Consider the following 13,877-nt stretch of genomic DNA (forward strand, 5'->3'; position numbering starts at 1 on the left):
CAGCCCAGGCTCACCTGGAATTCAGTATGTAGTCCCAAGGAAACCTCAAACTCACAGTGATCCTTCTACCTCTGCCTCCCAAGTGCTGGGATTAAAGGCGTGTGCCACCAGACCCGGTAAGATACTCAAATTCTTATAATTCACATAAAATGTGTAGCTGAGTGTCTTAATCTCCTTTTCATCTATGAGGTGGAATGCATAATCTAGGAGAGTTTTATATCATTTATAATATCTCGCTGTCTTTTAGAGGGGGGTGTTAAGAGATAGAACCCAGAACCTCTTGTATGCTAAGCATATGCTCTACCATTGAGCGACACACCTACTCCACTCCAACTGCTTTAGTTTTCCCTAAATTTGATCACATATAGCCAGCCCTGGTCTATAATCCCAGCTACTTGGGAGACTGAGGCAAGAGGACTGAAAGTTCAAGGCCAGCCTAGGTAACTAAGAGAGACTCTCAAAATAAAGAGTAAAAGGAATTTGGAAATGTAGCTGAGTGGGAGAGTGTTTCGGTGAGAGGCCTCAGCTCAGTCCCCAACACTTTAAAAACAACAGGCCAGTCAGGGCTCCATATTAAGATGTTATCTCATTATCTCAAACATAACCCCACTGTACCTACCCTCAAAGTAATTGAGTTTGGAAGACCTTCTACTTACTTTCCTGAAATTGTATAAGCTATTATTTTTTTGTTGTTGTTTTAGTTTTTTTTTTTTTTAGAAGGAACAACCTCAGGTTGACCTGAAATCCACTCTGTAGTTCCAGGCTGGCCTCAAACTCCTGGCGATCCTCCTACCTCTGCCTCCCAAGTGCTGGAATTAATTAAAGACATGCACCACCATACCTGGCCCATCTATTCTCTCTCTTAAGAAATTTATAGGGGCCAGGTGTGGTGGCACATGCCTTTAATCCCAGCACTGGGAGGCAGAAGTAAGAGGATCGCTGTGAGTTTGAGGCCAGCCTGGAACTACAGAGTGAATTCCAGGTCAGCCTGGGCTGGAGTGAGACCCTACCTTAGGGGAAAAAAAAAATTATAGGGACAACTGAATGCAGTCACACACTACTGACATTTGTTTTAATTATTTAGAATAAAAAGCAACCAAAGTGGTTTTGGAAAAATACATCTGGACTACATCTTATATACTCACCTACGACTCCATGTGTATTATGCCTACTTGATCCTGAGTACGAGCCCGTGGTATGGCTTTGCTAGCTCTCATAATCATGTGGTTAAAATGGAATTACCCTTTCACAATTAAGGGAACAGGAATATAGGAATGGAATGAAATGAAATGAAACTGCTAGAACCACAACTGTCAGTGACACCTTGGCGTGTAAAGCCAAGGTCACTAATTGCCTTCAAGCTTAATGCCTGGTTTCTTCATTCTTCAGGCCCAGCAAGGATAGAAAGGGGGGAGGGGGGCAATCTAGACTGAGCTGCAGAAATCTCTTATGTCATTTATCATTTATAAGAAAGTAGATTTTGTTTTCTTCTTTTTTGAGGTATGGTCTTGTTCTAGCTCAGGCTGACCTGGCATTCAGTCTCAGGGTGGCCTTGAACTCATGGCAATCTTCCTACCTCAGCCTCCCAAGTGCTGGGATTAAAGGTGTATGCCAACATGCCTGGCCAGAAGTGGATTTTCTGATACCTATGAGCACCACCAAATACTTGGCCGGACAGCTCTGTTAAAGCAGTAGCCAGCCAGGTGGAGTGCCACATGCTTTTAATCCCAGCACTTGGGAGGCAGAAATAGGAGGATCCCTGAGCTTGAGGCCACCCTGAGACTACACAGTGAATTCCAGGTCAGCTGGGCTAGAGAGAAGGCCTACCTTAACCCCCCCCACACACATACACACAAAAGGCAATAACCATAGCATGCTCCCTCCTTAGGGCCCAGAACACTAGATCCTTATTTCTTCCCCAGGGCCCAGCTCACTAGATCCTTGTCTCTTCCCAGTACACTAGGGCCTCATTTTACTTCAACAGGAATTATTAAGAGTTGAAAGTTCAAATACATGTTTGTTGTATAATCAGACCAGAGAACATTCTTCCTTCAGAGATGGCAGAGTCCAGATATTAACCATAAGAAAACACTGACAAAGAAACAACAGTTATAAAAATCTCTTTCCTGGCCAACATCACAGAAGCCTTCAGGGCTTTTCCAACCCCAAAACTCAGACTCCATTGTACTCCCTGACAAGCAGATAAACTGACCAGTTCTAGAACCAAGTATGGGCACAGTATAACTGAGTCTGCCACATCCACTACATGCCATTCTCAGTCTGCAATGTGCTTCCAGGAAAACAGTGACTGGGTGTGTGACATGGAAAATCACAACTCCCGCAGGGAATTGTAATGGGTGACAAGGTCAATCTGAGTTATAATAGAGTCCTGTTCACCAAGGTTCCTTTGTTATAAAAAGGAGCTGTATTAAGAGAGGTTATTGTAACTTCTATTTTCTCAAGAAAACACTGCTATCTGAATGTTTAAATAAAATTCATTTGTTTATTTGGATGGTTGGTTGGATTTCTAAAAAACATTTTATTTATTATTTATTTGTAAGCAGGAGCAGGGAGGATCCACAGTGAGTTCAAGGCCAGACTGAGACTACACAGTAGATTACAGGTCAGCCTGGTCTAGAGCGAGAGCCTACCTCTAAAAAACCAAGACACATACAAATCATTCAATGGTTTCATAGCCAAATTCAAACCTGTTTATCTACTCATCCACTCACTGTAATAAATATTTATTAAATATATGCAATACAAAGCAATGAGGTATACACTTAAAGATTAAGATAATGTAAAGAATGTCCCCATACCCTCCCCTAATGCAATTACACCATAACATGATCTTTTATTTAGACTCTCTTCCAAATAAAGGTTTTGGGTTTCCTCAGGAAAGTGACTTTTTCTGTTATGACTTTCTGGCTCCACAGAAAACTTTGTTTTTGAACACCCTGGGAGAGAAACTCTTACCTATTAGTTTCCACAGGCTAAGACCAACTTTCTCAAGATTGAGTTCCAAATGACTAACTCCTACTAGGACCTGATTGAGTATGACGTGCACACAACAGAAACCCACGTGCTCTTCAGCTACAGTAAGAAGATGTGAAAGCACTGGGGGGGAGAGGGGAGAGATCAGAATCTCGTGGTTTGGAAAGAAGATCAAGAATCATGAGATAAAACATTCCAAGTAATTGGAAGTAACATGGGCTTCCATGAGTGGCCTGCCATATTAAATCACATAAGGCACAGTAATGAAAGAAGAGCTAATGTCAATCTCATGGCTCATTTCGGCCATTAATTGAGCTTAAGAAAGAAAATTTAGGCAGCCTTTTAAATGATTTAAACAATAGGAACTATAGCATGGAATTTGAGAGAATAAGATCACTAATGTGAGGTAAAAGGTGTTCAGCAATTAGCCAGTGTTCTTGCCTACAGGACTAGAAGCAGGAAGCTCCAGATTTCCTTAAAATATTCCTGGTAGTAGAATGTTAGAACCGATTGTTCCAATCTATAAATGCTTTGTGTGTCTACTATTCCTTCTAGAGTTAAGGTTAAATGATTTATAAAAACAGAAGCCAGGAGTGGTGGCTCACACCTTTAATCCTAGAACTCTGGAGGCTGAGGTCAGAGGATTATTTTAAGTTTGAGGCTATACAGTTGAGTTCCAGGTTAGTCTGCTATAACAGGGTCCTTACCTCAAAATAAAACAACAAAAAACAGGCCTAAAGGGGAAGGGATGAAGAAGAAAAGGGAGTGGGGGGAGAGTTGACAAAAAAAATGCTAAAATTTATGAATAAACTTATTTCTTTGCTAGCTAATAATGTGTATGTTTAAAGGGGGGGGAGTACTTTGGGCAGAAGTATCCTGTGGAGGTCAATAATGTTGCTGTGCCCAGAAGCCAAAGATTATTATTAAAAAAATTTCATTGCTAGAGGTGGGATACCTTTCAGGGAGATTCTGGTCATGGACACCCCTGATGCTCCCAAAACATTACAGGCTATTGCCAATTAATTATCCACCAGAACTAGATGATAAGACTCTACTGCTCAAAACTTCAAGTGCTTAGGCTGCAGGTCACTAAGAAATCAAACCGGAGCTGAGCTGGAAGCCTCCTCCCTACTGGCTAGTTGTCAGGATTCCAGAAAGAGCTAAGTAGCAAACAGACAGCCTTTGGGAGAAGAAAACTCATCAACAGTCTTAACCAGCAGTGGACCCTGCAAGCTTTAGGGCCGACCAACCAGACTAAATATACCAACTGGTGCCATAGCATCAAGTCTGTTTTGGGGAAAACCAAGTACTCTCTAATTGGAATTTGAGGCCCGCTCCACGGGAAGGAATTCATGCCTGGTTCTGAAAACCTAGTCAAAAAGCCTGTGGCTGAGGAGGTCAAAAGCCTTATGGAGGAAACTACTACTGCTGTCTGGCTAAGTGGATAGATAATGACCACCAAACTGCCTTCTAAACACTTATATTAATGCTGCTCTTGCTTTTTATTTTTTTTTTGGGGGGGGGCAGACGGTAGTGACTACTCGGGTGACTAAAAAATGGCCAAAGTGCTCAGAAGAAGGGACAATGGAGTGTTTAGCACTAGGTGAGACATTGCTATCAGACCCTCCAAGGCTCAGGGGCTATTGAGAAAGAGGTGTAGAAAGAAAGTAAGAGCCTAAGAAAGGGAAGGAGGAGCACTTGCAATGCTACCTTCTGGTGTTCTTGATATTTATGGCCTCACAGTGGCTGACACTACCTACACTAGACCTGCAAGACAGGATTAAAGAAAATGATGGCATCAAAACAGAAGAGAGACTAGTTAAAAAGAAGGGATTTAGCAGAGGGGGAATTTGGGAGGGGAGAAAAGGGGAGTATTGAGAGGGGATTATGATCATGGTACATTATGTATATTTATGGAAGTTGTTAATAAAATAAAATAAAATAATTTAACAAAAAATGCCAGGTATGGTGGCGAATAATACCAGCACTCGGGAGGCAGAGGTAGGAGGATTGCCATGAATTTGAGGCCACCCTGGGACTACATAATGAATTCCAGGTCAGCCTGGGCTATACTGAAACCCTATCTCAAAAACAAAAACAAACACAAAAACCTACTTGCTTCTTTTTTACATTTCTTTGATGTTTAATATTTTATTTTTCAAAAGCCACAGAACTTCAAAAACCAGAGCAAAGTTAATGGTAATAACCAGCTCCTACAGCCAAGAGCCAAAAGTTGGGGCAGGAAATCAAGGGTTTGTACCCCAAGACAAGGGAATGAAGGATCACAATGAGCAATGTCACATTAAGAAAATCCATAGCGCAGAAAAGTAATTTTGAAGACATGGTTTTATTTAAGCTCAAGCATCTCTGACAACAGCCAATCACGAACAAGAGTGCCATGCCCAGGATTCAGACTCAAGCACTGTCTTCATGGAGCTGGAAACCCAGAGTCAGCCAGCCATCCACCCCACAAGCAGCTCGTGAACAATTCTTCACTTTGCCTTCCTTTTACCCCACAATGAAAAACAGATGTACTTACATGGCTCTCTGGCAATGAACTGAGGTACAGTGTTGGGCAGAGGAGCGCTGGGGTTGGGGGTCCCGACGAGCTTGTTCTTGGCCATCTTCGTGTTTGCCTTAGCAAACTCTAGTCGTAGTGTCTGCGGAATCTCAGGATCGAAGCGGATGCCCTTCGGAAACAAAGAACAAATGCAAGATGTTTCACTTCCCTTTAAGTGAAACCAGAAGTTCAAGTCTATCCTCTCTCTCTCTCTCTCCTTGCAAATAAATTTTTAAGTTTTTTAAAAATAATTTATTGGGGGGGGGGGGTCAGAAAAATAGAGAATGTACCAGGGCTTCCAGCTGCTGCAATCAAATTCCAGACAAGTGTCACCTTGGGCATCTGGCTTACATAGGTCCTGCGGAACAGAACCTGGATCCTTTGGCTCTACAGGCAAGTGCCTTAACCACTAAAACATCTCTCCAACCAACAGCCCCTGGGATTATATTTATTTACTGGGGGTGGGTGAGGAGAGAGAGAAAGAATGAACATGCATGCTAGGACCTATTGCTGCTGAAAACAAACCCCAGATGCATATGCCACTTTATGCATCTGTGCTGGGCAACTGAGCCTGAGCTTGAGGCTTTGCAAGCAAGCATCTACTAAGCTACTTACCCAGCTCCAAGAATCACCTGTTTAGGTCAACACTTCACAGGCACAATTCCAAAGACCAAGGAGGATCTGGCAACTGGGCGTTAATAGGTATATATGATACAGGGGCTGGGGGCATTAGCTCACACCTATAACTCCAACACTCTGGAGGCTGAGGTAGGGCTATCACTATGAGTTTGTGGCCAGCCTGGGACTACACAGTTGAGTTCCTGGTTAGTCTGGGCTAAAGTGAAAACTTACCTCAAAAAAACAAAACAAAACTAAACCTGAAATAGACATGGGCAGGAGGAAAGAGAGATCCCCAGGTATATACAGGAACAGCACACTGACAAGAGATGTCCTGAAGGGGCAGGAATGTTTCTCTGACTTAGTCATGTTCTGAGAAGGGAGGGGAGGGGTCTGATCCACCTTGTGGAGCCTGACCAACGAAAGTGAAAAGGCAGAATCAGTTTTGCAAAATATAAAACACAAATATACTTAACTGTGCTTGGGGCTATATTTTTTAAACTGGGAAAATCTCCATTTTTTTTTTTTTTTTGGGCCAACAACACACATAAAAAAAAAAAAAAAAAAAAAACAACTGGGGCTAGAGGGATGGCTTAGCAATTAAGGCAAGTGCCTGAAAAGCCAAAGGACCCAGGTTCAATTCCCCAGGACCCACGTAAACCAGATGCACAAAGGGGTGTATGTGTTTAGAGTTTGTCTGCAGTGGCTGGAGGCCCTGGCACACCCATTCTCTGCCCCCTTTTCTGTCAAATACATAAAATAAATAAAACCTTGCTTTCTTTAAAAAAAAAAACAAAACTAAGTGGATGTCTGGAGAGGTGGCTCAGAAGTTAAAGGCACTATTGATGGTTCATGATAGGAACCTCAGCAATTGGGAGGCTGAACCAGGAGGATTTTCATGTTTCAGGCCAGCCTAGGCTACAGAGTAAAACCTTGTCTTAAAAAAAAGGGTAGGGGGGCTGGAGAGATGGCTTAGCAGTTAAACACTTGCCTGTGAAACCTGAGGACCCCGGTTCGAGGCTCGATTCCAGGACCCACATTAGCCAGATGCACAAGGGGGCGCATGCATCTGGAGTTCGATTTGCAGTGGCTGAAGGCCCTGGTGCGCCCATTCTCTCTCTATCTGCCTCTTTCTCTCTCTCTCTGTTGCTCTCAAATAAGTAAAAATAAACAATAATAATAATAATAATAATAATAAAAAGAACTGGGCTGGAGAGATGGCTTAGCAGTTAAGGTGCTAACCACTTGCCTACAAAGCCAAAGGACTCAGGTAAAACCAGATGCACAATGTGGTACATGCATCTGCAGTATGCCTTTCTCTCTCGCTCAAATAAATAATAAAGTCAGACACAAAAAGTGGTCCATACAGCAGCAAGTGGCCCTCTACACACACACAAAGTATTTTCAAAAACCCAAACCAACCAAACAGAGCGATGAAAAGCCACCATCAATATAGAAAAAGCATTCCCAAACCCAGAGCTAAAGAGATTAGTCTTTGCTGTGAGTCAAGTGTGGCTGCTGACTGCCTTTTATGGTGTACACAACCAGGGGCCTGTACATTCACACCACAGCACACAAGATACACATAATAGTAGCTTGCCATCAATTTTAGGGTGTTTTCTCCAGCACCAAACTCTGCAACTTCCCTGAGAACACATCAATTTGAGGACCTCAGCCCAGACCACTGGGGGATGATAGACAAGAGCCTCCTGTGTCCTGCTGAAGCTCTTAGCATTAGACAGTAAGGCAGAGCATCCGAACCCAACACCTCAGCCCGTCCATTGGAATGAGAATTCACCAGGGCTCCACATGACGTGCCTGCCTCTGTACAACCTGCTCAACTGAGTCTCCCTGCCCCCTTCTTCATACCCCTCCTCTTGTGTGAGCTAAAATAATATTAACATCATGTTCCAAATCAAAGTTCCAGGATCCTTATTAGAAAAAAGGTCTGAAGTTAGAATGAACTGATTTGTTTGGCAGCTTGTTCGGAGGCTGGAGGCTTAGGACACAAGCCACATTCCTCTTGCATCTTCAGCAGCAGTACCATATTTGGTAATCAATATCCTGCCCAACTAAGTTTCTATCCATGGAGGTTTTTATACCAAGTCCCAAGCACTTAAAATGTTACAGGATAGTGAAGAGACGGAGAGGGGCAGGGGAGGAAAAACATGCAAGGGAAGCAGGAGAAGAGGAAAAGGAGAAAGATGAAAACACAAAGGAAGGAGACGTAAGAGGAAAATGCTTTCTGTTTGTGATTAAAGCCTAGCAGAGTCACCTGTGGCTATAGTAAGTTCGAGTTAAAGCTGTTACAATAAGATTACTGGCCAAGTAACAGTGAATCCACATAGCTCACATCAGCCATCTCCTCCCTCTAGTTTATCATTTGCCAAAATTCTTCTCATAATGGATAGAGAAAATATCTCTTCAAAATACAAATGGTATACTATTTACATTGACCAGAAACCAATATGATATTAATCCGATAACAAATTGTTACATATAAGCCACTCATCCAGCTGCCTACAGAGGCTGGGTGAGATAAACCAAAACCTGGACAGTGATACATCTGAATACTCTTTCTTTACATTAAAAAAAAAACAAAAAACAAAACAAAACAAAACAAAACAAAAAACCCAGAGACAGAGACAGAGAGAATGGGGCATGCTAGGGCTTCTGGCTGCTGCAAATGAACTCCAGATACATGGTCTTTCCGTGGGTCGCTAGGGAACTGAATCTAGGCCAGCAGGCTGTGTAAGTAAGCACCTTTAACCACTGAACAACCTTCCCAGCCCAGTACTCGTAAGAGAATATGGAGCAGTTTCATTCATGGCAGAGAACCTGGGAAAGCATGGGAAAGAACTGAGGAAGGATAAAAGAGAGGAGTTTCACCAGGTGGCAGTTAGTTGAGGAAAGGGCTCAGCAAGTTTCTGTGTGACAGGATGTGTGTAGGGAAGGGCAGAGGGACACGCTCTTGCATAAGCAGGTGGGGTGAGATCACAAAGATCTTTCAGGTGTTGAACTTGGCGGTGTGCACAGCTGGCATCCTCAATTGTGAGTGCATTAGGATCAATGGGGGGAGGGGAGCCTGTGGTTGCTAATGCAGCAGGTCTGCATTGCTAGCAGACTCACTGGAAAGGCTGACCCTATGGGGGAGACCACTTCTGTGATTCAGGGCAGTCCAGGGTGACTCCAGTGTGAGAAATGAGCTCAATGCATCTACAACAGATAAGACAAGCAGTCTGGAGAGCCAGAGAAGAAAAGCTACCTAGAATGGCTACCCTGCTGGTCTTTTCTTTGGGAAAAGACACACAGGGACCAATGTCTGTGTCCTGTGCTCTTGCTTCTCTGACAAAAGTGATGGAACAATCTGTGTACAGACACAGAAAATAAATATGCATTTGTTTTGTCGAAGAAGGGTCTCATTTTAGCCTGGGCTAGAATTCACTCCATAGTCCCAGGCTGGCCTCAGACTCAGCGATCCTCCTACCTCTGTCTCCATGCCCAGCCAATACAGGCATTTCTATTTTATTTGTTTTTTGGTTTTTTGAGGTAGGGTATCACTCTGGTCCAGGCTGGCCTGGAATTTACTATATAGTCTCAGGATGGCCTCAAACTCACAGCGATCCTCCTACCTCTACCTCCCGAGTGTGGGGATTAAAGACGTGAGCCACCATGCCCAGCTTAATACAGGCATTTTAGAAGAAAAAAGAAAGCTGGCTTGAATGGTTTTGTGTGAAGGGCTACAGAGCCATAACAGGGTCAGCAGCAAGCACCCTGGACACAGTACTCAGCCAGCTGCTGTAGTTTTCATGCTTACTTAAAAAAAAAAAAAAGAATTACAGGCTGGAGAGATGGCTTAGCAGTTTAGGCACTTGGCTGTGAAGCCTAAGGACCCAAGTTCAATTTTCCAGAACCCATGTAAAGCAGATATCCTTGGTAGCCCATGTGTTTGGAGTTTGTTTGTAGTGATTAGAAGTCCTGGCACATACATTCTATTTTTTTCTTCCCCCCCCTTTCTCTCTCATAAATAAATAAAAATGAAATAAATAAAAGGGGACTGGGGAAATGGCTTAGCAGTTACGGCATTTGCCTGTGAAGCGTAGTGGCCAGGGTTCGATTCCCCAGGACCCATGTAAGCCAGATGCAAAAGGAGGCACATGTATCTGCAGTTCGACTGTGAGGTCGAGGCAAGCCTGAGACTACATAGTAAATTCCAGGTCAGCCTGGGCTAGAATGAGATCCAACCTTGAAAAACCAGATAGTAGTAGTAATAATAAATTGAAATAACTTAGAAATATAGAGAAACAGCATATTACAGAGAATACCTGCACACCTACCTAGTTTCCTGAAATATTAGCATTCACCACCTTTATTTAACCATTCTCCCTCTCTTCTGATACAATTTTTCACCTGAACTGTGTTACATGACTGATACACCTTTATGTAACTATGCTTTCTTGAGAACAAGGACATCTCTTTGCTAATCCAGAATCACATACAGCATTTACTTGTCCTATTTCTTCAGTCTCCTTTATCTGAAAGTCTTGAGTCCTGTTCTTTTACAGCCTTGACATTTTAAAAGTACAGGTAATTTGTCTTATAGAATGTCTCTCAATCTGACTTCATCTAATTATTTTCTGGTTTGCATGCAGGGCATATATTTTATCCAGGAGTATAAGCAGTACACTGCATAAACTGAGTATGGTGGTGTACGCCTCTAGTTTGAGCACTTGTGAGGCTGAGGCAGGAGGATCACTATAAGGTTGAAGCCAGTCTAACCTTGACAACAGTAAGACCCTTCTTCAAAAAAAAAAAATAGCAGGGGAGTGGGCTGGAGAGATTGCTCAGTGGTTATAGGCACTTGCTTGCAAAGTCTGATGGCCTGAGTTCGATTCCCCATACCCATGTAAAGATGCACAAAATGGTATATGTATCTGAAGTTTTGTGTGCTTCTCTCTGCTTGCAAATAATAATTATTTTGATAAAAATCCTGTTTCACATCAAAACAGAAATGCAGAGGCTACAGAGAAGTCAACACTAACTGATAACAATCCTACCAAGGCTCAAGCATTGTTGTGGAAGGGGTGGAGCATGAAAATTGTAAGATCCACAAGGTGGTAGAAACACCCTGAAGCCAATTCCTTCCCTTCAGAGACACAGGCCCTAAATACCCCACAGTGAGCACCAATAACCCTGCTGAAAACAACCACCAGGGAAACGGGGACAAAGGATGTATCACGCTACAACGTATATTAAAAAATTAGCAGGGCATGGTAGCGCACGCCTTTAATCCCAGAACTCGGGAGGCAGAGGAAGGAGGATTGCCGTGAGTTCGAGGCCACGCTGAGACTACAGAGTGAATTCCAGGTTAGCCTGGGCTAAAGTAAGACCCTTCCTCAAAAAAACAAAAAAAGAAAACTATTATTATTATTATTGGGACTGAAGAGATGGATTACTGGTTAACACATTTGCCTACAAAACCTAACAACCCAAGTTTAGTTTCCCAGTACCCACATGTAAGGCCAGATGTACAAGACAGCACATGATCTGGAGTTCGTTTGCAATGGCTAGAAGCCCTGGCACACACATTCTCTCTGCCTTTCTTCTCTCTCTCTGCTCGAAAACAAATAAACTAATAAAAAATTTAGGGATTGGAGAGATGGCTTAATGGCTAAGGCATTTGCCTGCAAAGCCTAAGGACCCATGTTCTATTTTCCAGATCCCACATAAGCCAGAGGTACAAAGGTGAGGGAAGTGCAAGGTTGCACATGCGCACTAGGTGGTGCAGGCATCTGGAGTTTCAATGCGGTGCCTGAGGCCCTGGCATGACAATTCTCTCTCTGATAAAAAAAATATATTTATATTTAAATATTTAAATGTGTATATTTAAAAACCTGTTTTGCCATTTTAAAAGTCAACATAGTCTTTAACTACTGTTTCTTCACATATGAATAAATTTATAACTGCTCACCAAAATCCTGAGGACTTGGAATTTTAACTCCCCCATTTGTTGTGACTAGAAGTCCTGAAAGACCATTTGCTTAGGTAAAGAATAAAACAAAATTTTTTTAATATCAATTTTCGCCTGGAGAGTTGGCTCAGCAATTAGGTGCTTGACTGCATAGTTGACCAGCTTGGGCTTGATTCCTGACTACCCATGGAAAGCTGGACGCACAAAGTAGTGCATGCATGCATTTGAGGTCCTCTGCAGCAGCAAGAGAGGCTCTAGTGTACTCATCCTCACACACACACACACACACACACACACACTCTCTCTCTCTCTCTCTCTCTCTTTCTCTCTCTCTCTGAAATAAATTGGTTTAATGAAATGTATAAAGATAATTGAAGGCAAAACTGCTTCTGGCTGGAGCTGGGGGAACATTTCTTTTGGCCTTTCAGTTCTGCTCCATGCTTTGCTTTTCCTGGTAACCTAAAGAAAAAATAGACTTTGCAAAGTCTCAACATGAGCAGATTGGAAGTGGGGGGTGGGGGAGTGCTGTGAATGGAACCTAGGACTGCTAGCCGGTCAGGTGGGCATTAGGAGATGGAATCCACTGAGGACGAGGGAGCTTTCTTGCTCAAGATCAGCTTTGGACCCCATCTCATTTTCCTGTTAACACACTTATTTTAGATTTTAAGAAAAGGAAACATTACAATAGGCCCTCCTCTCAGATGGGAACTTTATATAAGGAAGCTCTGGGTGAAAAGAGCCCTTTGCTTCCTTCCACTTGGCTGCTGGAGCTGCTTGCTGCCTTCCAGCGTGGATAGAAGACCAGCGCAGACTGAAGACCCGTGTGGATTGCAAACCAGTGGCTCCTCAGGAAGCCTCCAGGCCTTCAGTGCCCGACTGGGACTGCTGATGGCCTGGATTCAAGTCCCCAATACCCAAGTAAAGCCAGATGCACATATGGGCTTGGAGTATGTTTATAACGACAAGAGGCCCCGGCATGCCCACACACATCACACATATGCTCTTACATAAAGTATTTTTAACGAGGTGACAGGACAAATGAAGGAAATTAAAGGAGAGTGAAGGGAAAAAAATCAATGTCAAAAGCATGGTATGGTGACACACACCTTAATCCTAGCACCAGGGAGGCAGAGGTAGGAGGACTGTGAGTTCAAGGCCACCCTAAGACTACACAGTGAATTCCAGGTCAGCCTGGACTGAAGCAAGACCCTATATTTTTTGTTTATTTTTGTTTTTCAAGGTAGGTTCTATGGGTTTTGGGAACTTCCAACCTAGTATGTCCTCCCCATGGTCAGGACTCTTCACTGCCTTACTTCCTGACCATTAATGATAGCAGGAAGTGTGAGAGGCAGCTGACTAAAGATGATAAAGACCAACCACAAGCAGGACAAACCCTCACTGCTCTCAAGAACTTGCCACATATGCAAGACCCTGGGGTCAAGTTTAAGGGCAGGGATGGGAAGGAAGGGTGGTAGTCTCATATTAAATGTCAACAACAGATGCAGGAGGATCACTGTGAGACTGAGGCCAGCCTGGGACTACAGAACATGTACAGAAAAAACAAAACTTAAAAAAAAAAACAAACACCCAACAACCTTAAATGTTAAATGTCAACAACTTCTACTACACTGGGCTGAAGATCTGAAAACATGAAGTAATGCACTTACATTCCTAGGTAGAATCCATACAAGAATTCAATTTTCTGATTGTCCTGGTTGGATGTGTTTATGAGGA

General features: G+C 43.0%; 1 protein-coding gene across 4 annotated transcripts in view; it reads right to left on the reverse strand.

Annotated features, from left to right (window-relative positions):
• The window catches only part of Rbpms (RNA binding protein, mRNA processing factor), a 193,090-nt gene that overhangs the window by 61,836 nt on the left and 117,377 nt on the right, over positions 1-13,877 (reverse strand). For all 4 annotated transcript variants that reach the window (XM_045159490.1, XM_004666936.3, XM_045159489.1 and 1 more), the window contains exon 5: positions 5,534-5,684. In XM_045159490.1, coding sequence (XP_045015425.1) covers positions 5,534-5,684 — 151 coding nt within the window. The remainder of the gene's footprint in view (positions 1-5,533; positions 5,685-13,877) is intronic.

The sequence above is a fragment of the Jaculus jaculus genome, chromosome 9 (genome assembly GCF_020740685.1).
Source record: "Jaculus jaculus isolate mJacJac1 chromosome 9, mJacJac1.mat.Y.cur, whole genome shotgun sequence".
Lineage (NCBI taxonomy): Eukaryota > Metazoa > Chordata > Mammalia > Rodentia > Dipodidae > Jaculus > Jaculus jaculus.